A 27,121-nucleotide genomic window follows, 5' to 3' on the forward strand; every position below is an offset into this window, starting at 1 on the left:
TGCGCGTGGAGACAAGCCGGGGAACAGCAAACAAGACTTCCGACACGCAGCTGGAAGTATTAGCAGAGAGGTAATAATGCCACATTAAATTTGGCATGGGGAGGGAGAGGGGTCCACACTGAGAAGCGGAGATAAGATCAGTGATTAGATTAGATGGATGCCGCTATGATCAATAAAACCTAGCGCTAATATTCTACAACTAAGTAATTAGCACACCAGGTCGGCAGTCCGTTTGTTGTCACCTTCACCTTTTTCTTCATCTTCACCCTCACCATCACGAGGTTGATCTCTGCCATTCCCAATTCTTCTTTACCTCAGGAGAATTCCCAGACTTCCGATATCGTGCAGCTATTTGAGGCTGCATCCTTCGTCTCTCCTAACTGATGTATATCCAACATCGCTTCTAATTACCCTCTACTCTGCTTAACCTAAGACTCTTCCATTTGATGAGTCAGAGATGATGATCTGGCTCTTAGACAGATGTACATACCATCATATTGGTGACAGTATAGTCGAGGGCTAATGTGGACTTGAATCAAGTCTTGCTACCCGCCTTCTACACAAATGGTACGTTCCAGTCGTCACTGTTTTGCACTGTCGCCGGGTCGCTGCGTCAATGATGAAGTATTGGTAAAAGGTCAGACTTATGGCTCTTCTGCTGGTCTCAGTTTTGTCGACCATTGTCACGTCACTGGTGTTCAGAGACACTCGCTGCGACTCACTTTGGGCATCTGAACTCGTCGGCAGGGATTTCTAAGAGACAAGTTGACTCCAAGTCCTGATAAGCAAGTCTCCGCGAAACCCATATTCATGTTTTCAACAGCACCATGAATGGAGCTCCAACTTTGAGTCATAAGCTGGTAGCCAAAGGAAGTGGTGTACAAGCAAACCGTCTCGCTCAGTTTCTGGTTCGCAAACATACCTACAACTGCCATGCGTTGAGGTCAGGCTCTAATGACACAGCCAGTTGAGTCCCCGGTCGATGCAGCAAGGGAGATACACTGGGACCGCGAAGACCTCGGATGATGACCACAATAAAAACTGAAAAGATCTGAGACGCAGCAAACTCTACTGCCCAGCCATTTAATTCACATTCCTCCCAGACTATAGCTCACTGCGCGTATAGGAACCATACAGGATCAGACAAGACCACAAGCTAAAGAGCCGACTCAGTCTCAGATGCGCGTCACGACATGATCGTGTCGATCCGGCAGCCAACCTTCTCAATGTTTCAGTTGATGCCGATTCTTTTACTGATCCTGCATGTCAAAACCGACTCGATGCGGGGGACCACCCTGTGACGGTACCCGCTGATGACCAGTACACCACAGAGTGGGACGTCGTACTCAAAGGCCCTCAAGCCTGTTCATGTTGGAAAATTCAAGGCCAGGAGGACCCAGCAGTCCTATTTCTCAGCGACCACAAAAATTTAGATGCGAAACTTCCTAAGAAATTGTCACGAGGCAAAGCCAGTTACGAGTCAACACTAACCCACTGTGGCAAGAAGCAGACGCCGTCGCTCAAGATTAATGATAGAATCAGTGCTTGCGTTCCCGAGGAGTCCCAGAATATAGAGCCTCCAACCCAGATAAAAGAGCCAGTCGATCATCCTTTCGACTACACTCGCTGGACGCCAAAACAATGGGAGAGCAAGTTATACCTCCAGCGCGGCTTTCGCATCGACCAACATATCTTCAAATATATTTGGACAGAGGCTTTAGCTTGCTGTAAAAGTGATGAACTAATACATAGCAGTCAGAGAACCCACCAATGCATCTACAATTTACTTCTTGAGCACCATCGTGAGGCTAGAAACAAAACCGAAAGAAAGTGGTGGAAGACTGCAGTAAGCGAATTTGCCAAGATGGTGCAAAAAACGCCAGGAGGGAAATTACGAGACCGAAGAATATCATGCACGAATATAGCATCATCTGCTGAAACCACTGTAAGCCTTTCAACCTGCCCTTAGTAGGTTTTCAGATGGCTAATCACTGCGGGCAAGCCCACAGCTAGCCTCAGTGAGATATCAGATGATCGGACAAAGTCGATCGACCTTCAAACTCCCAGTGAGAAACATTCTTGTCTCTTGATAGCCAGTTCCCAAATAAATTCGGATCCCTTCACGAAGCCTGGACAAGAGCCAGCTCTCAGTGAGATAGGATCATATCCAATTTCAAGATCGCTCACGAACATTGATAATCCACGGTCCAATACTCTGCGGTGCTTCTCACAGCGTCCTCCCCGTTCAAACATCACACCAAGGCACAACACCCGAACGGTACAAGGTATATTGTCGAAAAAATACCAAGTCCGCCGAAGTTTCGACATTTTTGCGCCTCATGGCAATACGAACAAAGTCCTTCAAGATGATAGAAGCCAGAATACTGAAGCAAAGCTCTGGAAGAAGAGTTCCGAAGAGGCCGCTTTTGATCCATTGAGAAGATCACATGGGTCTCGATGTGGCTTCACTAAACACAACGAATCATCCAATATCTTCGGCTCGAGTTCTCTTCAGCATAGCAGAAGAGGACTGGGAAACAAGGACGATTGCCGGGACGTAACAAAATGCGATATGTTCTCCGAGGATAGGATACCGATACAGGTCGAGGACACCTCAAACAAGGAAGGTCTACGAGTTTGTGCGGGCATGTCGGTGAGTGGCTCGCGTATGGCGGATGAGTATATGAATCAACCTATGAACCTGGCCGTGTCAACGATTGGTCCAGGTCACAAATACTATGAAGGATCTGTGGACGAAGCTATATATCAGCGTGTTGATCGCTTTACGGAGCAGCCTATGGCTGGGTCGAGAGTATCAGTCACGGACACGATTGTAGCTGTGCCACCTTCAAGCACAGGTGAAAAGACAATTCCCAAATCTGGAAAAAGGAAGTACATGGATCAACAAAATGTTACCACATCCCAATCGCCATTAAGCGAAAAGTTCCCAGGCGGGCCAATTGGCAGCAGGTCCCTCGACCAGGTACAAAATTCAGACATAGGTCCAGGTTTGCAACAAATAAGCTGTAAGAAAAGGAGACATGCAGGATCTATCGAGCAAACAGGAGATATGTCGGATCCGTCTGGTCATCTGAGCACAAGGAAAGTATCGCAGTTCGGAATGAAGCAAATCGTTTGCCATCTCTGTAGGATGCGGCGACGAAAGCTCTGCAAACATAGGAATGATTTAGTCGGCTATGGAGAAGACACACCGGAGCTAGAAGAGGACTCGATCGTATCACAGCAAGAATTGGTTTATGGTCACAATAATAGAACAATTGATATGAGCATCGATAGTGCACTTGACAAAGGTACTTTGATACAGGTATATACGGATCTTCCAAAGGGCATGCAAAACACCTTGCCAGGAAAGGAGAGTTTTCCATTATTGGACCCGGAGGAGCAAAGGCTTCCATTCAGTCTTACCAAGCCTGTTGATGCCGGGCAAATCGGTGACGAATCTGTCCGGCCAAGAGAATTTACGGATCTGTCCACAGGCTCCCAGGATATTCTAGGAGGAGGGGACAGTGATGCATCCCAATCATACCAGATAGGGACGGCAAGATCCGTGACAGGCCCAATTCGATAGGTAAAAAAGGAGGTCCTTTCGACCTAAAAGCTTGGGATTGGTCAGATTGGGTAATCAGGTCAAGTTTCGAGCTCCAACTTATTCTCATTGCTTTAACAGAAGCCCCAGACGAAGGTTTCACGGCGAAGCAGATTATCTCTACGGTGACTGGGCGCTATCGGAATCCCGCTAGTAAGACTCAGTTGACAGAGGCTGTGTTCCAGGAACTCCGGAGACCCGAACTCAAAATAATCATTTGCCTTCCTGGTAACCCAGACAGATTTAGACTACCTCTGACTTTCACAGAAGACGAATCAGAGATTTGTATCCTCCGGGCTCGTAAGATAGAGCTGATGGAAAGAGAGCTGATACTTGACACCCCTGAGGATCATATCGATACTGAAGAAGAGACGGCCTCAGATCCCGTTTATACACAAACAGAGAGTGCCTCAGATCCCTCTCAAGATCTGGAGCATTACAAAATGCCGGATTCACCGCCCCTTGATTTAGCAATACTTTCTCTGAGATATCACATGAGTGGTGCGCTCATGGACTCTGACCAAATCGATGATGACATGCTTGATGAGAATGAACATTTACAGCAGCGGTTGAAGCTTCTTACTCGACAGCCCCGCACAACTCTTGAACGCTGCAGACAGCTGGAGAAGGATCATGATCGAAAGCTACAAAATCGAAACGTAAGGTGCGAACGAGCGAAAGAGGAGGAGAATGAAGATGCTAAGAAATATTGTCGAGTGCTCTGTGACGAGCATGGACAGGGCGAAAAAGCTAAACACGAGCTAATGGGATGTAGTTGGGAGCTCGAGGAAGAGCCCGAACGACGTCAGAGCGCAAGGGACTCAATATCACTTGACTGCTCGTCCTCTAAAGCATGCCAAGATCATCCTATACCCCTGCCACGTTCACCGAGGTCTTCAAAAATGGTTGGATGGCATTACACTGAACCTAAGCCATTGACGCAGGTCGAGTTGGAGGCGAAGAAACGTGAGATCGCGATGCGGCCGAGTAAACGTGAAGCACGTAATGAACGATTAAGATCCTATTTAGGGCTTCCTTGAATGCACAGCAGAGGAAGAGGCTACGATATCTTTGGGGAGGGGGACTTACAGTTGGAGCAGAGCGTCTTTGATGCAGCTGCGTCACGAACCAGGTTACGCCATATCAAATTGGTGTTTATAGACTACAAGTGAGGTTTTCAACCACTTTTATGATCATATGATGGCATTGGTATATCTGCGTTATGCATTGCATTGGGTAGAGTTCGTTTGCATATGGGTTGGTCTTAGAAAAAGTTTTATTAGAGCCGGCAATATCACTAGCATATTTGCGACCTGCAGCTGGGCGTTTTGGTTGAGTATCACAAGGTCACTTTTTCCATGTCCGTCGTAATTCAGTAATGGCTCTAGATATGCGAAATTGCCGCACACGACCAGAAAACGCACGGAAGCTTCGCCTTGCAACCATCAGCCCTTGATCAGGTCTCCTAGTCTGTGTTCTCCTAGCCGCATTGATTGATCCATCGTGGCTAGACTGAAGAGGCTATCTGCGAGACCACAAGAAACCCACCGGTAGGCGAGTATTTGGATTGTCTTCACCCTTCCCAAACATGGGATGTGACCCTCTCTAATAGAAGAAAAGATATACATTCAGTTAGCACATGCCAGGTGTCTAGTATAGAAAGCTTTCTTAGTGGACGTTTCAAGCTTATTCTTTGTTATTCGAACCCGTACTAGCTGTTGGCTCAGGCGTCCTCTAATAATGAAACCCTCGAAACATCTGCACCATCATCGCACGGTGTCATCGTCTCCTCAAGATGTGGCGTAGTGGCTGCTCCACGCCATTTAAGTAAGTGTATCTATAATACTCATCAGAACGGCACTCGTGACGATATTAGACATAACAGAGAAAAAGTTATCATGTGATATGCCAGGAACAGGCGAGGAAAACCAAGAGGGAGATCCTATTCACCAGCACGGTACCGTCTGCCGAACGCTAGTGGGAACACCCGCCCCCTTGACATCATCCGCCTAATCCTGCCATAATCTTGTCCCAGGCCCGGCCTGAACAACAACCAACAATCTCCTCTCAACCCACAACTTGTTTCTCCCCATGTCTCGCATGTGTTGTCTCCAATCAGCCTGACATCCATCTGATCATCCCTCTTCACGGCCAGGATGTCAATCTTGTTTGCTGGAGATTGCACTCCATGCTGTGTCGCTTGTTGAGTTGGCCAAAAGAACAAGAGCTGGGATGACGCGTGGCGAAGCGACGCGTGAGAGGCTGAGGGCCGCACACGCACCACCAAGCACACTGAGTTCGCGGTATGACGACGCCAATCGCGGAACAAAGTCCTGCTTGTCCATAGAATTGCGAGGGAAGTGCAGGTTTTGCGCTCACTGGCACGATGACGGTGGGTAGGCAGAGGAGGATTTAAGCTGATGCCTCTTCTCGGGTGAAGTGATCATATCCTCACATTGTCACTGCGACTCTTTACACGTATCTCAGTTAAGCAGTATATTCATAAGCTTTTCCGTGTAAAGTGCCTCACACACCTACTCTCCTCTCCATCTCTCATACTCATCGAAATTCATAATCATCAACATACATCATGATTATCTCCCGCGCCGTCTCTCTCTTCCTCCGGTTCGCAGAATTTGTCTGCGCTGCCATAGTCCTCGGAATCCTCGCCTACTGGATTCATCAAGTTCGCGATGTCAACGGTGATCCCCGTGGCCGTGATATTTACACGCTCGTCGTCTCCGTTCTCGGAGTCCTTGCCGCCCTCGCTCTCCTCATCCCAACCACCTCGAGCTTCATGCATGCTCCTGTCGACCTTATTTTCTCCGCTCTATGGTTTGCCGCCTTTGGGCTTCTTGTGCAAGGTCTGAACAACGATGCTTGCGGTGGAACGTTCCAGTGGGGCGTGATTCGTGCTGGTGGCTTTTGTGGCCAGTACAGAGCGGCGGAAGCCTTCAGCTTTCTAGCTGCAATTTTTTGGTTCACTAGCTTTCTACTTAGCTTGTGGGTAGCGAGGAAAGCGAAGAGTGGTAATGTTGTAGTTGCTGATGGCCACCGGTAAGCTTCCCAATCTTGATAGGATTATCTGTCACTGACCTTCACTTAGTAGCCGTCGTCGCTGGGGTCGCCGCTCTGCGGTCTAGGCTTGTGATTGTGTCTGTTTTGTATAAGTACTCACAAGTTGCACAAGTAAAGTCTCAACGGTGGGCGTTGGATTCTGGATTCTCTTCAGCGTACTATATGCCGGTTCTCTACGATCGTGTTGTAGCATGCTTTCTTGATCATTTTGCCATGGTAATGAGCTCAATAATACTTCATGTCTTCAGCAAAACATGCCTACATTAGTATTACATTCCTTCATCCGCTTCTTGTCTTTGCCGTTCCAGAGGTTCATCCGGTCATACCTCCTTTTACAGCCATGTCGACCTTGACCACATCGCCTATGTCATGACCCAGCTGCTCGATCTTGTATGTTGTGCTTCGCATTATCGGCTCGCCAATGTAACGATGTCTCATGCCTATGAGCTCCCCCAGAAGTCTATTACTCGTCTCTAGTTGGTGACAAGCTGTGCTATTTCACCATACATTGGCAGACATTTTCCTGAAGGCGGCGTTACTGATCTCTGTGTTTTCGTAATTCGTTCTTTGTGAGCCTTTCAATATCACATTTCACCTCCTTGTCTGTCCATGGTGATCCACCCTCATTACACAGTAATAGTAGACGATGTATTCGAAGCGCGTCTGGGATGACCCGCGCATTGCTAGAAATGTTACCATTCTCCGGCATGTACTATTGACACTGCCACCCGTGAATTACGTTGCAAGTTCAGAATAACCAAGGATAGTCTCCAGCGTTGCACAAATGGTTGATCTAAGCACAGATGTACGGCCGACCCATAAAGTCAGCAGCCAGAGGCCATAGACAAGCATTTGTCGGCACACTAATAAAGCTTAGCAAAGGCTTGCCTGATGCATTGTCAGCCTCAACGTTCACCGACACATCAAAGCCCCTTGTAGCCATTCGAATGGTCGTTGGCTGCGTACTGTACTCACTTCAGCCCCAGCGCTAAACCCGATTTGGGTCTATCCACGAGCTGTCTAGTGTGTGCTAAAGTGGACTGTCGATCCTCAACTTTTAAACTGTCTCGCTAGAACCTAAACTTTCCCATGCATCGTAGGCCGCTAAACCACATGCAGACCTATATGCGATATCCCAAAATCCTCCTGCTGCGCCACTGCAGATGGTCTGGGGTTTTCCGACGAGCAGTCTTGCTGCCTCAGCTATGTCATGTAGTACCCTTCAGCCTATCGTTCCGTATACCCACTCTCTGTCGTTTACTGATGTAGAGCTGTTGGGTGGAGGGCTCGCACATTCATCTGGAAATGGAATAGTGGTGGGTCGGGGCTGTGTGTCTAAGATATGCGATCATCTCTATCCATCCGCTGCCATGACGAGATGCATTCCTGAGACTGTATAAGACCGTTCACACGTCCAAGTAATCTTGTCTCGACATTCAAGCAATATTCTATATAGCAGCATCTTTACATTGCTCGTCGCTCCTGCAGCATTAATTGAACATGGTCAGCTACCGCGAAGGGGTCGCTATCCTCCAAATCATCTTCTACTTTCTTTGCGTCCCCCTTGCATTATTCCTCTGCAAGCGCCATGGCTTTGCCAAGTCTTCTGGATGGTACTTCTTGATCCTATTCGTGCTGTTCCGCCTAACAGCTGGAATATGCACACTCATCTACACGCAAGCGGTCGGGAATGGCGATGGGACAACGGCGACGAATGCCGTGACGGGCGCCATCGTATGTAACAGCACAGGTCTCTCACCACTCAATCTAATACTTTTGGGGCTTTTAAGCAGAGTGTGAGTTGCCTTTGGTGGACAACTTGTGACGCGATAGCACGACTGATACGTAGTCGCAGGAACGATCATATCGCTGAAGGCACAGGGAAGGTTCCGCCTCGTGTGTTCAAGCTCATCGGTCTAGTTTCACTGGTAGGCCTGATCCTCAGTTCGTCCGGTGGCTCATCAAGCACCTATCATGATGACGGTAGTGTCACAATCGCTACGACCTCAAAGGCTGCCCTCATCATGTTCTTCATCATTTTCATCGTCCAAGTCTTCCTTACGATCTATTTCCAAACTCGTTCCCGCGCAATCGACAAGGGCGAAAAGAGACTTGTACTGGCGGTCGCTATCTGCAGCCCTTTCCTAATCATCCGTTACGCATACCAATTCGAATACACCTTCACCGGAAAGCGGAAGTGGAGCTCTACGTTTGGTGATGTAACGCTGTTTCTGATCCTTTTCGTTTTGACGGAAATCATCGTTGTTACGACGTGCATCGCCGTAGGTTTAACACTGCGCAAACGACCTGCAACGGCTCAAACGCACGATGAGCTAGCGGAAAGCGGAGCATCGGCTGATGAGGTTGAAACCTCCAGAAGACAGGCGCAGATCAAGAGGCGAAAGGCTCGTGGCCCGATCTCGTGGCTGTATTACACCATACAGGAGAGCGTGAAGAACAATTCGAAGAGTTCGCAGCAACCACATCAGGTAGAGGGCTATAGCCATAAGTGAGATCAGGACCATGTTGATCAAAGATCGGGTCGAGAATCATACGCCGAGTGATGGCGATCATAGATAGATAAAATCTTCGCGCTTGTGACAATGTTTTTGGATACCAATTCGGCGAGTTTGGGGGTCATTTGTTGTAAACCGCGCACATAGATGACATATCATATAGACGAATCAGGATTACATCACCTTCTGTTCAAAAGCCATGCTGTTCGCAGGGATCCACGATCGCCTAATGAACCTCGCCACTGAATCGCGAGCTGTCCAAGTACTGTTCGTTGATCACCAGGAGGCAATTTCGGCACCGGAGCAGAAATACCCTCGGACGTCGCATCAATCGATTCTAGTGCTTGTTCTTCCAGGAGAAAGGCGACCTGTAGGACATCTCGTGGATTCAGAATTGGATTATGCGGTACCGCTGATGCGGCTGGATGAGACGGGAAGTCCCAATTCAATGAAGTGGTTTTAAATATCGGGTTAGGATTGATCGTGACGGCCTGTTTCGTGTCAACGTTGGGTGGGGATGCCATTACATTCAACGCGTTCACTTACCTCTAGACTAAGAGCAGCATGTCCCATGTTCTCCAACTGTGCCTCTAATGCATATCTCTCTCGCTCGATCTTCTTCTCACCCGTACCCTCTATTAACGGCGGAAGATCGCCTGCTTTCGTCCTGACATTCAGGAGTTGTTGCGCAACAAACTGATACAGTTTTCGGAATGTCCGTACTCTTCCACCACTGGCACCGCCTCCTCCAGCACCAAGCCCATCGCTCGATCGAAGGATTTCTGAGTATGTAACTGTCACGGCGAGTACATGGTTTCCCTCCTCACTGAGCTCATACTTGAGCACTCGCTGTACGCTTTCACCCGGTCCTGCGTCTTCGCCTGTCCCTTGTAACGAAAGCCCTATTCCATTCGGTTGTGCGGGAGTCTGGATCTCTGCCGTGATCCTTATGCCAGAGACGCTTAGCGAAGCATTCGGCGAGACGGCTGACGGGAGCTCATTGTTCGCGCATAATGTACATGCGAATGTTTCGCCCACATAAGCTGCGCCGAAAGAGGACGGTAACTGCAGGTTCTCGCCGATCGTAAAAGGCGTCGCGTCTTGATCTGGCGCTGAAGGATATGAGAGAGAAGACGATATAGGTATCGAGATATCTGACTCAGTCGATCGCGGGAGAGGATATTGGTCTGGGAGAGAGGGCCGGGCCAGCCTATACTGTGGTCAGAATATGCCACCGAGGGCCGTAGAAGAAAGCCTACCTGAGAACTTTGAGACTGACAGAATGGGGATGCTTAACACCTTCTGCTGTGGACTGGGTCCTTTGGTGAGCCATAACGATGCATTAAAAAGCAGATCCAAATTGTCATGCAAATGCAATATCTTGGGTGCAACCCTATTGACAAGTATCATACCCGAGCTCCGAAACTTTAGCAAATTCATAGATACGAATGCCAAGACATGCCTAACTATGAATACCACTTCTGCTCTCAAGTCTTCAGCACTCCTACATAAAATTCAAACTTATAGGCCTATCAACTAGATAATGAGCGCTGTCAAAAAGGACACCCTGCCGCTGACGCGGTCTGCTCACCTTGTCCTTGTGTCCGACACGCCAAAAGGTAATCCATCTACACTTTCACACTAACTCATCATCGTGCCTATCCTGCTGCGATCAGGGACTACATCGCTCAGCACTCATAAAGAAAACAGACTTCGCTGAGACATAATCAGGCAGAGGTGTTTTCGCGCAACAGAATATAGACGCACACACCGTTATAGAAACGTGCCCAGTCTTAGTCCTAGATCCAGTCGAAAATACAGAGCATATAGAGCATACAACATTGTATCACTATACTTAGTACGTGCATGGTGCTTTATGTCTGCGGTAGATCTGATGAGTGTCACTGACACACTTATATAGCAATTGGCCCATGAAGACTGCTAATGGCTCGGTGATTACCACACAAGCCGTTGTCTTTGGGCTAGGCTCTATGTTCAACCACTCTCACGACCAGAATGTAGGCTGGGAAAGAAACGTAGAGAAGCAAGTCGTCACATACAAGACGCTTCGCAGTGTCTCTGCGGGTGAAGAGCTCTGTAGGTTAAGCTTGTGCGTCAAAGGTTTCTTTTCACTGACAATACGAGGTATATCTTACGGCTCACATTTGACATTCAAAGATGTCTCTGCACCACCAGAAGAGATAGAAGAGCCACACGAGATGCTGAGCAAAATACAACTCGATTGATTCATTAGGACCCAAGTTGAAAGCCACGCTGTTTGATCGACGATCATGATACTAAAGAAAGTCAAAGTGCTCCTCCCATTTTAGAAGCCGCTCGAGCATGTCTCATCATATCATAGACCATCTACATCCCACATCCCAAGACCAGGTAACGCCAGTGCACCAAGTTTAATACAGTATCCATATATATATGCCCTGCTGCTCAATTCACCGCTGTCGGCTCGCGAGTCTCAAGGCTTGGAGCAGAAGGCGTTTGGCTCTCTTCCTCAGTCTTGGCTCCGTCACGAAGATCGGTCGCCAATTTGACGCATTCCTTTACCAATGCATCAAGAGCTTCCTGTCCATCAGGTGCGTCTCCATTGACCATGAACTTGCCATCCACCCGGGTGTTTTCGATGGAATTGAGCTTCATACTGTATGGGTAAAGCTCTTGAGGACTGGATACACCTCCCGCCTTCCCAACCTGGATCAGACAGTCCTTCAGAGTCTTCAACTGATTGTAGACAGGTAGCAAGGCGGACGAGACTGGTTCCGAAGAAACGATCAGATGGTAAATGAGAGCGTAACTCTTTCGGATCAGGTACAAGAGCGTCTAGCGATGGTTAGCGATGAGCCATTCCGAATGATATGCAGCGCGTCTCACCCTCTGAGCGTGAAGGTCTGCAGGGTTTCCATTGGCGTCAACAAAGTTGCCATTGACTCGAGTGTCGTCGTACTTGTCCAATGTGCGCTGGTAGCCATATAAATCTGTCTCTCGAATCGACCACGTTGAGCAGAGAACCAGATTCTCTAGCTTATTTCGGACATTTACCAGTTTTTCATAAGGCTCTTGAAACCGCTCGTCGATCTTTCCTTGCCTATGCAAGGTTAGTGTAGCTCAACGAGACCCATGTGTACATACCTAGCTGTGATAATTTCGGCCCATAAGAAGCATCGATATAATAGCTCGTTGATTAAGGCATCTGCAGGTCGAGGTCCACACTTCTGTTCTTTCTCACGATTCTCCGTGAGAATAGTGGAATATATCTCTTCATAGGATCTTCCGGTGGTGTCGACTTTGTGTTCCACCTTCATGTTCTCTTCGATCTCTTTTAGCTGTGATACAAAAGCATCAACCTCTTTCTTCGGGAACTGCTAAGCGTTAGCGATGTCGGGAATCCTCCTTTAGCCTCTTACAGTCTTCTTAGTGTTCAGATTCGACAAGGAGCGAAGAATCGAGACCAGCGTCGAATAACACTTTGAGTCTTCTGGTGTCAAGTTCGAAAGACTTAAATATAGGTCATCCAAGGTCTCTTGGCAGATGTCTAGGCGAGCATCGAGCAGGATAATCAACTCGGCATCATGACTATCTTCACCCTCCGCGCAGCATCGTCGGTAGCGTTTCAACGTCTTGCTTATTCCGTCCAAGTCCCCACGGCAGAAGAATGCAGCTTCCTTCAAATGATCTAGGAGCCTCTTTATTGTAGAAACGGCAGCATATCTAGGAGCGTTATCAGTCGTGTAACTTCTACTTCGGAAAGTGGTCCATACACTGCTGGAGGTTCGCACGTCTTCCCTGACGCAAGGAAGGACAGTGAAATGAGACGGAAGCAGTCATCAAGAATGTGATCGACTGTGTAATTACCACTCGTCAGTTCACTGTAACTAACGCCTTTCACATAATGGCTTCAGTACCTCTATTTTGCTCATATCTCTTTTCCCTGCGAATCTCATTTAATATCTTGACCTGCTTGATCACTTTCTCATAGTGTGGAATTATGTCTTGGCTCTTGATGTGCTGGCTTTTGTCATGCCTAAGCAGCTCCAACTCTGTGCGGATGTTGAGAAGGGCGTCCAGAATAGGCGTCTCGTTCGGGTCTTGCGGCACGCTGACGGCGGGAGAATCACTCATGGTCGATTACTGCGCACAGTATGTCTGTCGGTAAGAAGACGATGTCGCAAGATCAGCTACGTGACTGCAGTGAGAAGGGTAGACGAAAGGCAGAGTCCTTAACGGCAATTGCAGAAAGCTGGGGATGCCAACACGATCGCAATGCGGCTTCCGGGGTTAATCAGCAACGAAAGAGTGGTCGCGGCAACGGGCTGCAGGGAGTGCAGCACAGGATGGATCCATAAAGCCGAGGGGCTCTTACAAACTGACGTCGCCCCTCCGAGTCGCCGATCGCCACGCAAATGCGGGGGTCGAAAAGTCTCGCTTCGGCGAAACCTTTGGCCGATTCCGGCCACACACTACGCTTACGCCCTACCAAAAACACCCCAATCCGGGATTAGCACACCGACCTGAAAATCGCACGAACGTACTTCAACCTCGACATCACAACACCGTCGATTTTCCGCAGAATCAGTCACAATGTCCAACGCTGAGCTAGCATCTTCATACGCCGCCCTAATCCTCGCGGATGACGGTGTCGAAATCACTGTACGTCCGTCTTATCAGCATATTGTCCTGTTATCACAGAGTTGCAACTGCGACATCACGTCAAAGAATTGCGCAAACCAGGAATTGCATTCGCTGACAATTTTACACAGGCAGACAAGCTCCAAACTCTCATCAAGGCCGCAAACATCGAAGACGTCGAGCCGATATGGACATCCCTCTTCGCCAAGGTATACATCTTCCAGCAACGCAACCACTGAGCAGAAAAGTAACATCGTCTAGGCTCTTGAAGGCAAAGACGTAAAGGACCTGCTTCTCAACGTTGGCTCTGGCGGAGGTGCCGCCGCTGCTCCAGCTGCCGGTGGTGCTGCCGCCGCCGGTGGTGACGCCGAGGAGGCCAAGGAGGAGGCTAAGGAAGAGGGTATGTTCATTTCCCCACTCCATCTCGCATACATACAAGACGTCACTTGCTTACAAACCTACAGAGAAGGAAGAGTCGGACGACGACATGGGCTTCGGTCTGTTCGACTAAGCGCATTTCCTTTGTATCCCTCCCTCACCAAACCCCTTGTTCAAAACCTTCCGAATTTCAAAGAAAGCTACGAAATGCATGTGGGATCCGGCTGCTCAGGCGTCAAGTCGTGGATGCAGATTTAGACGGTTAATACCAATATAAAAATCCGATATCCTCGACACAAAAATCGATGCTATACGGCGCAACGAAGACGTGAAATGTGACAGAAAGCTGTAGAGATGCTCGACTCTCATAAGAAGGCACGTGAGATAACGGAACAGCTGATATTTTGGCACAACTCAGATGGCGTAACGAACGTGGAACTTTGTAGTGTTCACTAAGATGTGCAGATCGAAAGACCTTAGTTGACTCGTCCTACTCATGTCCATCGACCCTACGTACACTCGTGCGTCTGACTCAATTAGAGCGGCGCGACCAGCGCCATTGCCACTCCAGTTTCCCCGTATAATACAAATAATCAGACATTAATCCTAATTCCCAAGCTCATCCAAAGCGCCATATAACCAAAATATTCCCCCACCCCTATACCCTCCGCTGCGTGTTACTCAGCAGTCGATCCGCCCGTTCAAATACCAAACTCGTCCCTGGAAACCCGGCCTGCATCGGCAACGTCGGAATAATGGACGCACTGTTGTTTGGCGCACTCATACCCAAAGCCTGCGCACCGTTGGGCACCGTAGCCTGTACAGCCGCGCCCAGCGCCGCACTCAACGGCGTCGCAGGCACCGGTGTGACCGTGCCCGTCTGTAACCCATTATGATGAACAGGGGCATGATTAGTTGCTATTGTCGTATTTATTGGATTAGGGGCCGGCATAAATCTACTTGTGCCGTTTGACGCGAGAGAGACACTTGTTCCGGGGCGGGAGATAGGGGCTGTGAGATGTGAGCTAGCTGAGCTGCCCATGGTGTTGTTATTGATGGAGATTTCGGGGGCAGGGAGGAGTTGAGCAGTTTGCGGGGTCATGCGGGACCAAGGAGAGGCGTTGATTTCCATGGAAACGTCCTTTACGGCCTTATGAATGGGCTTCAGAGTACGGCGGAGATCAGGGATTGTGGCCACATGGGCATTTTCGACAACAAGAGTAGCGAAATCTCCCCACATCTATGAGATTAGGTCAGTGGCAATTGCTAAGAAGAGAGTGCATGAGCTTACCTTGCAGAACCCAGTAGCCTGTTGCCAGAAGTCTGGTTGGTTACGAGCGAGCACATCCCTAAGTTTAATGGCTGACATTCGGCGGTTGAGCATGTCAGTCACGGACAGGATGTCATCGCTTTTCTGGACGAGCTCAGCCAAGACACGAATTTTCGCAACAGGCGGTATCATTTCGGATTCCGAGGCTATCCTATGCTTGTGAAATAGATGTCGGTAGTTAGGCAGAATTCTTGTGATCCTCTCTGTAGCTGTTTTGAGCTTCAGAAAGATCTTTTCGAAGGATGTTTCCTCGTTTGCTTCATGATCATTCTGATATGCGGTATTCCTGGTACTGAGTGCTGCGAACGATTCTCCAGACCGTGGCGTTACGCCGCGGTCAATGCTTCGTGTATTGGTTCGACTATGATTGTATCCATGCACAGACCCTGGCTGAAGTGTAGAAGTTGGATAGGCGTCGTAGCTACCATTGTTGGTCCTCCGTCGTGGTATGTCTCGCTCCATGGATGCCACATTTGAAGATGAGCCACGTTTGCTAGTAACTGTCTGGTTGCTATATCGTATAGGAGGTTGCATCATAGATTCCAGATTCGCCCCAAGCACAGAGCATGCGTTGCGTATTTCAGCAGTACTACCCTGAATCAACAGCATCACAGTCCGAAGTAGTCGAGGGTCAGAGCTTTGATAGATCTCCTTTGCACTGTCATATATTGATACAAACAGCAACATGTACTTCTGTATGCTGTCGATCAAATATGTGCGAATCTTGGCCGAGAGGTTTGTTGCGTCGTCGTCGTCCTCTTCTGCAAGGGTATCAAATTGTTGGAGATGTGCACCTAGCTCACGTATTCGCCCATCGGCGTCTTTTAATCGCCTGTTTAGATGCATCTGTCTTTCAAGTCCATTGTCTGCTCTTGAAAACTTGAGATTGCGTGTGATTTGCACTACTGGTGCGTGAAGTTGGGATATTGCGTACAACACGGTCTTGGAGGCTTCAACGACGACGTCCGGTGCACGAGATCTTCTTTTATGTTCTAGTAAGTCGGATAGAGGCCTGTGGGTGATTGTTCGCTGGGAGGCACCGTCCATAGACGAGAAGCTAGAGTTTGCAGAAAGCACAGCAGAGCCAGGTAATGTGCTACCAGAAAGTGACATCGCAGAGCTTTGACTTGAAGTTCGAGAGTGATCGGCGGTTTGCTTCCGTACTTCGTCAACGTTTCCAAGTTCAGACACATTTTTGATAATCAATCCTCCCCGCTTTGCACGAATCGTCGCCGAATTTGCACCCTCGCTCGAGCTTCGATTCCGTTCGTTGCTTGTTGCGAGCGGAGATATGATAGGTCTTCGGCCGTTGGTGCTCTGCTGTGACTGGCCACGGTAATGGGATCGCACGATATGGTATGGAGGCATGCCTGGTGATTCTGGCTTGGATAGTGCGTCAAAAACGTCTAGCCCACTTATGCTTGGTTTGACGGGAAATCTACCGCTCATCATCCGCTTTGCAGGTCGGGGAGTATCGACAGTACTTTCGCTATTGTTTTGTTAGTTGAAAGCTGAAAGGTTTGAAAGTGCGAGAGGAAGGGGGTCACTGACCTTGAATCTCCCTCTGACTCAATGCGTAGTCTTTCACGAGTTGCAATTTGCCTCAGGTACCTCTTGACCTGTGTGGTTATGACGGCGTCCTTTTCGTTCTCATTCGAGGGTGCAGGGGCATCTTTCTTGATTGTACATATATCGTGTGGCGGAAACGTTATAGGATTGCCGTCGAGCTTCAAGACCTGCAAGCTTCCTATCTCGCCCAGGCACAACGGTAATTTTTCAATTTTATTTCTCTGGATGGCTAAAACTTTGAGGGAGGTAAGGTTGGCGATCTCGTCTGGTAAGACTTTTATTCTATTTTTGCTGACGTCGAGAATCTCCAGTGAGAAGAGTTGCAACACCTGTGGCAATCAATTAGTACTCTTAGCTCATCTGTAATGCATGTCATATGTCTTACTGATGGGGGCAAGTCTCGCATGGAGTTATATCGAACATTGAGGTACCGCAGACGATGACATTCTGACAGCCTGGTAGGGAGCACGGACAAATGGTTGTGCGACAGAGCAAGTCTGTTGACAATCAGTATTTCCAGGCAACAAAGCCATTAGGATATTTCAATCTCGCCTTTCAATCTCATCCTTAATAATATCAATCACCTCCTCTGGTAGACGCGAAATGCCTTTGTGACCCAAATCGATTGTGATGCCGGGTTTTTGCAAGTCTTTCGGTGTCTCTTCTTCGTCCACCCGTCGCGTCTCCTCTCGCGCAGATTCGATAGCTTCTCTGGCGAGACCTACAACCTCGTCGTCGGAGACGGTTGGACGGGAAGGCTCGTCGCTCATCGTTGCGATCGCGTTCGACGGCTCGATATGATGCTATCTGGTTGAAGTCGTGATCATTATTGCGCTGTAATTATGCCGAGATCTTCGCTGTAGTCGGTGTTATAACCACCTGGGTTGTGGCCACAATCGTCCCTGCGAGCGCGAACAGCTGGATGCTGAGTTGAAGAGGTGTAGGTCTGAGGTCGCTGACGACACATGCAAGTCCCTCTGACATCGGTCTCATCTTTTTACCCCTGCGGCGTTGGACCGGCCAGGAAGGGGAAAGTGTGACTAGCTGCCCCTCAAAAAACGGCCGGCTAGCTATCTTTCGGTGTGCTAGCCGCCCGCGCTTGGTGGGACTTTGTGGGCACATCGACATCGCGGCGATCGAACATAAGCTTCGTGGTGTGTTCTAGAAATTTCAATTACATTGACCAGACAGACATATATCAATTATTGCGTTCACAACAAGATGTGCATCGTTGGGGCTGTCCAGATGCTGGAGAGCCAAAAGCTATATGGAAGATAAGCAACCAAATTTGAAATAATCAAACATTCAGACTCGATAATCTTGGGGCTTTCCTAGCAAAAACGGAGTAGACATTCCGTTCGCGCTATCGCTGAATGTTACATCAGAACAGGTACCGAAAGAAACGCCGTGATGAATCTAGAGATGTTGCGAGCCAACATGCTAGGAGTATTTCTCAAAGTCGACCTTCTTAGCTCTTTCACTATGACCGCTCACATCAATACGCACGCTAGTTCTCGTTTCCAGCGCCGCGGTGTCTAGATCCCACCCCTTCACCCTCAATTCTGCTACCCATTCCATGAACTTGCTGTTCAGCTGCTCCAGACTCTGACGTAAGCGTTCAAGCACCGCGTCCTCTGCAGACGATACAGTCTCAAGTTTCACTTCGCTCTTCGTCACAGGCTGTTTCTCTCGCTGTTGGTGACGCATATGCTCAAGCAAACATGCGTGCCACCATGCCTTGATCTGGTCTATCGGCGTACATCCGCGCTTGAGAATGATGAGGTAGGTGTTCGTCGAGGGGTGTGGCCACAGGATGTAGTTTTGTGAGTCGAAGACTTCGAGGAGGGTGGAGATAGAAATCCGGGGAAAGTGAGACAGGGTTGCTTGGTTGGCTGGAGCGAGAGAGGAGAGAAGAGTGATGAGGGGGACGCCGATGTGTGCTTTCGCTAGACGCTTCGAGGTTGAGGATGCTGTTACTGCAGAAACAGGGAGAAATAGTGTGGAGGACGGATAGAAGATGTATTCGCACGCAGCAATGTGAGCAGGGCTGGGTACCCCCATGGAAGCATTTTTGGGAGCAATTAGATGCTGGAAAACCAGCCCAGCCCGCTGTCGATTCAAGGTTCGCATGCAAACTGCTCGTACCGCTAAGGTGTTGAGCATCAAATGCAGCACTAGAAGAACGATCAGGGACGCCCATGTTGCGAGCGGCGTCGTTATCCTTGACACGACCAGAGAACCGGCGAGCATGCCCAAAAGTGAAATCACAGTTTCCTGACTGGCGTCCTTCTGCAGCTCGTTAGCTTCATGAGGAAAGTAATACTCAGCGTTGGGTAGAAGGGCTGACCGCATTCAACTCTCCCAAATTTCCCCACCTCGCAAAATGTGCACTGAGGCTCGCCTTTGCGCTGCCGGCCGCAACGCCGCATAGACTTCGAAGCATACTGCTTGCGCTGAACACGATAACTCGAAAGGGCCGGGGGAAAATAGGACTTAGACAATCTAGGACCATGGCCGCATCGTTAAATACGTCGGCAGCGAGGCGATATGTTTTACATTCGGGTTCAATGGCTTTGCCCAAGCGGTGCGCGAACAGGATAGTAGTGATGCGGCCAGCAGCTTCTTGCAGTATAGATAAAAGAATGGCGTAGTTTGGAGTCGTACTTGCATCGCCGACACCAACACCTATGATATTGTTAATCTGGTTCGTGCGACATCGAAATGAAGGCTCTACCTTCAAGAACAGCACGATTGGACAGTAAGCCGGCGATTGAGCTTGCGAAGGCTTGGAGTGAGTCCTTGAATGGTTTCAGCAGCTTGATATCCAATATGAACTCGCATTGTTACATAAATCTGATATCTGACGAATATATCAGTATTGTATATGTCGTGTACTCGCATCTATACATACTCTAAGTAGTCCTCTGTTACACTATGTGGATAGCCTGCGGGAAGGAAGACATCGAGTAGCTTCTGCCATGGGGATTTGCCGTCGTTCGGAAACTTTGAGAGTTTTGTAAGCATGCATTGAACCAGGCGACATGTTCAAACCTTACAATGACATCTATTCTGGTCTTTCCTTCATTGTTGATGGTTTCAACATATGTCGAAGTCAACTTCCCAGCTTCATCTAGCTCGTATATTTCTGGCATGATGAAGTGGTGCAGCAAAGGCCAAATGATGATGGATGTTCCGGACGGACCAGTCACTACTAGCAGGGTCGCGTTGGGCTAAGCAAGAAAACTTTACATGGGTCCACCGATGCGTACCTCATGTTTTGTTTATGGAAACCCGTCATAAACAAAATCTATGGTATTTGAAATGCGATGCAACATCTTCTGCGTTATTATTAATGAAATAACAAGGCAGACATAGACTTATATGACATATCTCAAGCAGACCCGATACGAAATATGTACACGACCTAAGGCTATTCGATTGATGATTTATATTGGCTTATGATGAAGTGGGCAGAGATGCCATACCAATCACTCCTACGGTATGATAATTGCACAATTCCTCGTGTCTACAGCCTTGAAAGCGGAGCAGAAACCTGTCGCCGAAAGAGCACCACGTGGTTTATCTTCGCCTCAAATCCTGAAAGGGTACATCGTATATGCCATATGATGAGTAAATAACAGAGAGAAAAAACCAGCACCGGAAAAGCCATATATGCAGTCGTCAGATCATCAAAAATATTGCTAGAATATAGCCTCGCCAATGAGCCGATATATAACGCCGATAACAACAGTACCGTCAGGCTGCATGAATGCCACACCAGACGGAAGGCCGGGTGAGATGAGGTTCGCGGGTGATGGGAAATGATGATCGGAAGAGGAGTGGTGTGTCGGCAGTTGTAGGCAGGATGATCATTATATGCTCGTAAATGTGTGCAGTCTCATGTATGGGATGAGAGATTCAATGCAAACGGGATCTCCCAGCGTGCTGCGTGGTTTCGTCATGGGTGACGAGCGGCGCAGCAGTGTGACTGAAGGTGGGAGGTCCTGATGCCCAGGAGACGGTTCGACGGAAAAGGCCCGGTTCTGGGTAGCTCACTTAAGTCAAGCAGGCACGCCAGGTTTTCGAAAATGCTGTAACGGTGCAAACCTCCCAGATGCTCGCATAACTGCGAGCGGGCGTACTCATTTCTGAAGCCCAATGCAATGCAGATGGGTTGATCATAATAATAACAAGAAGTGAAAGAGTGAGACCGTATTTCGATCCACCGTTCGACCCTTTTGGATCTAGACATTACGCCCATCACTCTTCCATGCGATCGGCAGCCTCACTTTCTTCTCTGAGTTGACCCCCGCTTCGTTTTCTCCAACCCAATTTGCTCGACACTCGTTTCCATTGGTTGGCCGTCGCATTAGCTAGGCTCGCATGATCTCCACGGGTGCTCCGTGGGCTACTGTTCGCACTTGAGATGTAGCCGGTTTGGGTGGTGGTATGAGGATGACTGCTGTTGTATAGCTCTGCAGCCCACCCACCACCGTATTGTTCACTCATTGGGGGCGTTGTTGGTGGTGTCATTGGGTCATTTGATGGTGAAACGCTCCCAGAGTCGTCCGTAAGCGTCTCTGATCCAGAGGCGTTGCTGTGAGTAGATGCAAACCGAGCCGGACCAGATGCAAATCGAGAGTGTTGCGTAGCAGGGCCTAGAGAACGGGAATAAGTAGCAGGCGCTGATGCACGATTGTAAGCATGTGTCGGTATCGAGGTGGCTTGTGATGTCGTTTGTCGCACATGTTGTTGAGTGTGTGCGGTAGCGTAATAAGCCTGAGCATCGTACTGCTGTGTAGAGGTGTCGAGGTTTTCGTCAGAGGAGTTAGCCTGAATGCCACTAGCTGGACATTGGCTGTTGAGAAATGGTACCAGAACAGATTCTTCCATGAGCTCATATACCATGCGAACCGCAGTGTCTAGAACAGTCGGATCCGGTGGTAGAGCCGAATCAGCTTGCGCCTGACGGAGAAGATGATCTCGTGTTTCCGCAGGTAAATTCACTTCGCGGTTTCCGCCAGGTGCAATGTAAGCGTCGACTAATCTTCTCCACAACTTTTTGACGTTGGCACCTTCGTCACTTGAGAAGGGTTTTCGATTGACCATTTTAGCATAATGTTTCTTGTATCGTGAAGCGTCCATGGTGAATTCCAGTGTTTCAAGACAATGTTTGCGAGATAAGTAGGCCATAAAGTCGGCGAGCGAATATGGCGATTGTGAGGTATTTGCTAATATTTCGGACAGATTCGGTCTCCTTGTGCAGTACGGACCAGACGATGTGGACCGCGGTATTGACACGGTCAGAGGTCGAGTGGAAAGGTATTCGGTAGCCATCTTGGGCTTGTACCGAGTTTCTTCTTCCTCGCTACTCGACTCGTAGACGGCGGTGGAAGTGGAGAAGGAATGGGAAGATTTGGATGATATTGTCTTGATCTGCAGCGAGGGCTTGTTGGATTTCCGATGTGGCATAACGGATCTCCACAAGGTACGATGGGTCCGGCCGGCGGTCTCTTCGCTGTCGTTAGAACTAAAGCAAACGCAAAGCTGCAAAGGCCGCGAACGGCTGTTTTGAGAAGCCACGGTTGCGGATAACCAAGATAAAACGATCGAAAGAGCGCGATTGCAACCAAAGGTAACAATGCAGAGTGCAGTGTAAGTGATGTTCTGTTATATTACCAGCTCATTGGCTTCGACAGTGGTGCAACGCCTGGAGAGAGTGGTAGGCACGGGAGCTCTATAGGCGTTACGAACGAACGAGTAAAGGGCTACACTCTGCGTTCCTCGCACAAGACGTCTCGAAAAGGCGCGTTGCAGTATTGAGAATGTTTGTGTAGCAGAGCTAAAGCAGCCGTTGCCTGACAAACGAGATCTGATGACTACTCTTCTCGATATTGGTTTCCTAACGCTTCCTTATATGATACTGTGGTCAATCCCACCTGACTTTATGAACTATTGTGCCAGGTTCTGGTAGGGTTGAGACGTCAAAGAATGCTGAATGTATCGACGATGTTCGACTAGTTGGTGGGATCTGTAATGCAAACACGGTCGAGGAATGTGAATCGAGTCTCCGGTGGCTTCAGGAATGTCGGTCGATGTATGGGGATGCTGTTACGATCTTTGAGCGAAAAAAAAAACAGACGAGTGGAATTGTCGTCAGAGCGATGATGAGAGCGGTTGACCAGACGAAGTAGTGTAGTGTAGGGTGGTGGCGCGGCAGTGGAAGGAAGCAGGGAGGCAGCGGTACCAGGATTGATATGGCACTTAAGATGTGTGTTCGATCCAAGGAAACGAGGGATTGATGGTACAAGGATGTATGGCGTGAGGGACGAGAGAGAAAGAGAGATAGAGAGAGGAGGAATGGTGCAAGCGTGAGGCAGACAAGACAGCGACAAGAGAGAAGCTTGGGAGGAGAGGATAAGGTGTGAAGTGTGGGAGCGTGCTTGGGGGAGGAGGATTTCGGGTGACAAGGGCGGAGCAGAGAATGCTTCTGCGTCGCTTTCTAGCGCTTCTAAAAGAACGCCAATCACTCACTCCACTGCCTCCTCCAACCCCCTCCCCCCCCCAAAACATGTCGTCCGTTGCCCACGCCCACTCAGCGGAAACAAGGCCTTGTTCTGACAGACAGGTTTGGCTTACGCTGAAGCACGGATGGTGATAGGAGGTAATAAAGGCTACAAGGAGCATAGCGTCGATGGGCGCACACCGGACAGCTGATCATCTACCGTGATTAACGCTGACAATACAGACGTTCTGTAAGTAGCCAGCAGGGCATCTGTCCCTTACGGCCATGGCAGATCTCATGCACTAGAAGGCTAGCAGAACACGCTAAACCGCCAGCCCAGCACCGGCCAAGCCAGGCGATCCCAGCCGACTCCACTGCGAGAAAGAAGAAGCCCGCGCGCCCGCCTGCCCACTGCCTACTACTGCCCACTCTACTGCCCACCGCCCACCACCCACAACCATAACCACCACACTACCACCACTACTGTTACAGTAACCCATCATTTGACTTCAGTCCGCTGATAGGACCACTGTCGCTCCACGCTGAGGCGTCCTCCCGGCAGTGATGAGACGTCTGCGCCCGCGTTGCTCTGCTTCTGTCGCGCCTTGCCCTCTACAAGAGCATGGGGCCCCAACGGTCAAACCATGCAGAGCCCCGGCTTGTGCGTTTCGTGCTTTCTCTCCCTGTCTTCTCGAGTCCGTCTCCTTCTCAAGATATTCTCACTACGCGGAGTTCGGACAATATGCCAACAAATGAGCGCTCATTCTGGTCGATGCCAGCAGGCAGGCCGCCCGTATGCCGCGCAGTAGTGCTAGAGCACGCATAATGGAATAGAACTGGCGAGAAAACGTATTGCTGTCCACTTCGCCGTCCGTCAGCGTGCACGACTTGTAACACGCTTTGGACGTCAATTTACGACAGCAATTTCAAACCTTGCTGGTAAAATAATCGACCCGAATTTTCCTGCTGGGTCCTTGTCTTACCATGTCGGAGACGGTGAATCACGGCGAGCCAGAGCCGCAGCCAGGCCAGCGCGGTAGGGCCAGCTCGCAAGCTTCGCATTTCATTTCACAACATTAGCACGAAGCTAATTCGACGCAGCGGAAACTTTCTTCTACTGACTCTGGCCTAATTCCGTAGCGTCTGCGTTTCGCTACCTATACTACCGCGGTACACTACACTTGCGGTGTCGTCGACCTCCAGGTGCTCCACGTCTATGGCATCATATCTATGGTCACGGAAGAAAAGAAAGAAAAAAAGACTCATTGTTTGCTCACGACTCCACACTGAATACAAACAATCTGTGCATGGTCGGCACAGCAAGCAGCGGACAATTCTCACTGCAGGCCCCTAACATCCCAGATTTCCAGGGCCATGAATAATATATAAGCAGCGGAAAAGCCTTGACCTCATCCTGGCCATGTCGAGCCGTGCAAGTATGACAGAGTGGCGACATGTGGACTTCTACTGCATACATATTAGTACATGGAATACTTTTCGAAGAGGCTGATGCGCCGAAGGTGGGGAGATTCAGCACTATCAATTATAATGTCGACAGACGTAGCCCACTTCCAATACTCTTTGAAGCATCTGGCATTTCAATGCGGTCTGGAGACGGCTTGCCTTGTTAAGCCTGATCGCGGCCGCTTGACCGTCTCAGGCATCGACCCGGGACCGCTCTATGGCCCAAACAGGACGGTGACAATCATTCCTCTGCCTATATCCGGGTGCATCGACGGTCCGATCACCGTCACATCGCGAAAATGGAAAACCCTACTGCGAGAACATGGTGATAATGCACCAATTGTAGGCACGCAAAGCCTCAACTTGTTCAAACTTCAACCAGCAACCAATTTGTTGTCTCATCTGCCACGGACCAAATCTCTTTCGCACATGTGCCACCCGCAAGCGCCACCCGGTGTCCTGGCATCCGCCTCTGTTTCTCGCACTCACGCTTGGTGACCTTCCTAATCAACTTGGACATCCCTCGCTCGGCTGTTAGAGCACGGTTATTGTGAGACGTCAGCAATTCGATGGACCGCAATAGTCCAGCCAACCACGTCGCGAAAGCCTCATACGCCACTCATCCACCGTGGCTGCATGGAAGGTTTCTCGAACATTGCCCCTTACTGCCTAGTCGCACCATCGCTTTCTCTCTCGCTCTGATGCCCTGTATCATGGTACCAGGCTGGCTCAAAAGTCGCACAGTGACACCGGCTGTATCGGCTTGCGACGACTCCACGTCCATGCTCACGCTCCCTGGAAAGGCGCTTACGTGCCTGACAAGGGAGTCATCATCAGGGATTCTGAAGAGACAGACAATGCTGTGTTGCATCTTCGCACGTGTTTCTATTGCTCTAGAGTACCTGCTCTCCGCGGCTCGGCATATCACGATGAGTACCTTCGTCCACGTCGAACACAACACCGAGCTCGGGACTCACGACCGGAGTGCATTGTGCAGCAATAAAATCTGTTGAGCCGTCGCATGCCGCCAGATGTTCATTATTTCTTCTCACATCCTCATGCGCCACGGTCAAAGAACACGCGCTTCGTTTCCTCGTTCTTTGGACTCAACAGCCCCTCCCTTCAAGATGAATTAATAGCCTCCGCTCCACCAATGTGAAGCTGAAGATGCGCATGTCTGCATGGAAATACAAGCCTACTTAAACACGAATCGTTACAGATAATCTAGCCATTGCCATTCTGCGAGAACACTGTAAGTTATCGGCGATTGTTAGAGAAACAGCGTAAATTACCAACGGACTCTTACGCCAAATGCAACACTATGCCTTAAACCCTCCTCGTGGTCACTGGACAGTGATAAGGTTTTGAGGCCAAAGAGTGGAAATGTCATCTGCGGTCCCCGCTGAGAACTATTCCCGGACTTATAATCCACTTATTATTGACAATCTTTCTGAAACCAATCCTCCGCGCCCGTGTCGCCCCACGCTTCACGGAACTTAAACCATTTATTTCAAATATTGAACCAAAGGTCTCTGTTCATACAGTACTATAAGCATCTAAACGTGGGGCAAGATGTCTTCCCACTTGCATGATCAGATCATGTTAGGCGAGCCATTCGCAGCACGGTAGGTCATAAGGCGGTGCCATCTCTATCTACGCACTGCGTATCAATCAATAGTGCATTAATTTATACCCTTGTAGCCATCTAATATCAGGGCTCATCTAATCAATCATACGTACCATCTTGCAGGATGCGCATATAGACTACAGGACGTCCCTCTCTCGCATGCGATAAATATTATCAATCGGTCGCTACCTTCTTCTTGTTCGTGCAAGATATCCATATCAAAAGTGGTTACACGTCTAGTAGCGTCACGCCTGTGGCTGACTAGGGAATGGTAAATGATCAGCATTCGAGCGAATCTTCGGCAATTTGCACCAAGCATCCACTAGCTATCTAATGCAGCACGCCATATTGCGGATAGCAAATCCTTGACGGTCGGCAGTGCAAGTCTAAGCCAATCATTTCCTAA

The 27,121-nt window shown here is 49.2% G+C and overlaps 10 protein-coding genes across 10 annotated transcripts; 5 read left to right on the top strand and 5 right to left on the bottom strand.

Moving 5' to 3' along the window:
• The first annotated feature begins 430 nt into the window (after positions 1-430).
• On the top strand, positions 431-2,331 carry EJ05DRAFT_304815 (uncharacterized protein). Its single transcript, XM_033740632.1, has 3 exons — positions 431-567; positions 1,127-1,945; positions 2,010-2,331. The coding sequence occupies exons 1-3, from the start codon at positions 565-567 to the stop codon at positions 2,088-2,090; spliced, it is 903 nt and encodes a 300-aa protein (XP_033602086.1). The 5' UTR covers positions 431-564; the 3' UTR covers positions 2,091-2,331.
• A 3,637-nt stretch (positions 2,332-5,968) lies between these two features.
• EJ05DRAFT_304908 (uncharacterized protein) lies at positions 5,969-7,013 on the top strand. The gene is made up of 2 exons (XM_033740633.1): positions 5,969-6,664; positions 6,714-7,013. Exons 1-2 carry the CDS (start codon positions 6,198-6,200, stop codon positions 6,748-6,750), a joined length of 504 nt encoding a protein of 167 aa, XP_033602087.1. The 5' UTR covers positions 5,969-6,197; the 3' UTR covers positions 6,751-7,013.
• A 1,172-nt stretch (positions 7,014-8,185) lies between these two features.
• Positions 8,186-9,198, top strand: EJ05DRAFT_498848 (uncharacterized protein; the record flags this gene model as incomplete). Its single annotated transcript, XM_033746741.1, has 2 exons — positions 8,186-8,481; positions 8,541-9,198. 2 exons carry the CDS (start codon positions 8,186-8,188, stop codon positions 9,196-9,198), a joined length of 954 nt encoding a protein of 317 aa, XP_033602088.1.
• Positions 9,199-9,289: 91 nt separating this feature from the next.
• EJ05DRAFT_304982 (uncharacterized protein) lies at positions 9,290-10,609 on the bottom strand. The gene is made up of 3 exons (XM_033740635.1): positions 10,461-10,609; positions 9,748-10,411; positions 9,290-9,692 (listed from the first exon to the last, which is right to left on the bottom strand). Exons 1-3 carry the CDS (start codon positions 10,532-10,534, stop codon positions 9,381-9,383), a joined length of 1,050 nt encoding a protein of 349 aa, XP_033602089.1. The 5' UTR covers positions 10,535-10,609; the 3' UTR covers positions 9,290-9,380.
• Positions 10,610-10,682: 73 nt separating this feature from the next.
• EJ05DRAFT_474718 (protein methyltransferase) lies at positions 10,683-11,656 on the top strand. The gene is made up of 5 exons (XM_033743660.1): positions 10,683-10,820; positions 10,933-11,059; positions 11,123-11,298; positions 11,347-11,513; positions 11,564-11,656. Exons 1-4 carry the CDS (start codon positions 10,745-10,747, stop codon positions 11,445-11,447), a joined length of 480 nt encoding a protein of 159 aa, XP_033602090.1. The 5' UTR covers positions 10,683-10,744; the 3' UTR covers positions 11,448-11,513; positions 11,564-11,656.
• EJ05DRAFT_304938 (uncharacterized protein) lies at positions 11,547-13,415 on the bottom strand. The gene is made up of 6 exons (XM_033740634.1): positions 13,119-13,415; positions 12,975-13,056; positions 12,621-12,924; positions 12,346-12,575; positions 12,088-12,301; positions 11,547-12,036 (listed from the first exon to the last, which is right to left on the bottom strand). The coding sequence occupies exons 1-6, from the start codon at positions 13,333-13,335 to the stop codon at positions 11,647-11,649; spliced, it is 1,437 nt and encodes a 478-aa protein (XP_033602091.1). The 5' UTR covers positions 13,336-13,415; the 3' UTR covers positions 11,547-11,646.
• A 379-nt stretch (positions 13,416-13,794) lies between these two features.
• EJ05DRAFT_436862 (uncharacterized protein) lies at positions 13,795-14,353 on the top strand (the record flags this gene model as incomplete). Its single annotated transcript, XM_033741767.1, has 4 exons — positions 13,795-13,863; positions 13,974-14,051; positions 14,104-14,242; positions 14,316-14,353. 4 exons carry the CDS (start codon positions 13,795-13,797, stop codon positions 14,351-14,353), a joined length of 324 nt encoding a protein of 107 aa, XP_033602092.1.
• Positions 14,354-14,678: 325 nt separating this feature from the next.
• Positions 14,679-17,889, bottom strand: EJ05DRAFT_526363 (uncharacterized protein; the record flags this gene model as incomplete). The annotated part of the gene is made up of 5 exons (XM_033748864.1): positions 14,679-15,460; positions 15,512-17,039; positions 17,102-17,448; positions 17,551-17,616; positions 17,704-17,889. The coding sequence occupies 5 exons, from the start codon at positions 17,887-17,889 to the stop codon at positions 14,879-14,881; spliced, it is 2,709 nt and encodes a 902-aa protein (XP_033602093.1). The 3' UTR covers positions 14,679-14,878.
• Positions 17,890-18,283: 394 nt separating this feature from the next.
• Positions 18,284-20,271, bottom strand: EJ05DRAFT_536918 (DUF647 domain protein; the record flags this gene model as incomplete). The annotated part of the gene is made up of 6 exons (XM_033749344.1): positions 18,284-19,408; positions 19,467-19,804; positions 19,854-19,917; positions 19,967-19,975; positions 20,027-20,122; positions 20,176-20,271. 6 exons carry the CDS (start codon positions 20,269-20,271, stop codon positions 18,560-18,562), a joined length of 1,452 nt encoding a protein of 483 aa, XP_033602094.1. The 3' UTR covers positions 18,284-18,559.
• A 1,108-nt stretch (positions 20,272-21,379) lies between these two features.
• On the bottom strand, positions 21,380-22,591 carry EJ05DRAFT_484581 (regulator of G protein signaling superfamily; the record flags this gene model as incomplete). The annotated part of the gene is made up of 1 exon (XM_033745353.1): positions 21,380-22,591. The coding sequence occupies one exon, from the start codon at positions 22,589-22,591 to the stop codon at positions 21,380-21,382; it is 1,212 nt and encodes a 403-aa protein (XP_033602095.1).
• Positions 22,592-27,121: the final 4,530 nt, after the last annotated feature.

Source organism: Pseudovirgaria hyperparasitica, assembly GCF_010093815.1.
Source record: "Pseudovirgaria hyperparasitica strain CBS 121739 unplaced genomic scaffold EJ05scaffold_5, whole genome shotgun sequence".
NCBI lineage: Eukaryota > Fungi > Ascomycota > Dothideomycetes > Acrospermales > Acrospermaceae > Pseudovirgaria > Pseudovirgaria hyperparasitica.

Coding starts and splice junctions, on each gene's coding strand:
- EJ05DRAFT_304815 (XM_033740632.1), top strand. Junction 1,946..2,009: donor CATCATCTGCTGAAACCACT/GTAAGCCTTTCA, acceptor GCAAGCCCACAG/CTAGCCTCAGTGAGATATCA.
- EJ05DRAFT_304908 (XM_033740633.1), top strand. CDS start 6,198: ATGATTATCTCCCGCGCCGTCTCTCTCTTCCTCCGGTTCGCAGAATTT. Junction 6,665..6,713: donor GTAGTTGCTGATGGCCACCG/GTAAGCTTCCCA, acceptor ACCTTCACTTAG/TAGCCGTCGTCGCTGGGGTC.
- EJ05DRAFT_304982 (XM_033740635.1), bottom strand. CDS start 10,534: ATGGCTCACCAAAGGACCCAGTCCACAGCAGAAGGTGTTAAGCATCCC. Junction 10,412..10,460: donor GTCAGTCTCAAAGTTCTCAG/GTAGGCTTTCTT, acceptor ACCACAGTATAG/GCTGGCCCGGCCCTCTCTCC. Junction 9,693..9,747: donor ATGCTGCTCTTAGTCTAGAG/GTAAGTGAACGC, acceptor GACACGAAACAG/GCCGTCACGATCAATCCTAA.
- EJ05DRAFT_474718 (XM_033743660.1), top strand. CDS start 10,745: ATGAGCGCTGTCAAAAAGGACACCCTGCCGCTGACGCGGTCTGCTCAC. Junction 10,821..10,932: donor TGTGTCCGACACGCCAAAAG/GTAATCCATCTA, acceptor AGACATAATCAG/GCAGAGGTGTTTTCGCGCAA. Junction 11,299..11,346: donor CTCTGCGGGTGAAGAGCTCT/GTAGGTTAAGCT, acceptor TGACAATACGAG/GTATATCTTACGGCTCACAT.
- EJ05DRAFT_304938 (XM_033740634.1), bottom strand. CDS start 13,335: ATGAGTGATTCTCCCGCCGTCAGCGTGCCGCAAGACCCGAACGAGACG. Junction 12,576..12,620: donor ATCTGAACACTAAGAAGACT/GTAAGAGGCTAA, acceptor AACGCTTAGCAG/TTCCCGAAGAAAGAGGTTGA. Junction 12,302..12,345: donor GCCGAAATTATCACAGCTAG/GTATGTACACAT, acceptor AACCTTGCATAG/GCAAGGAAAGATCGACGAGC.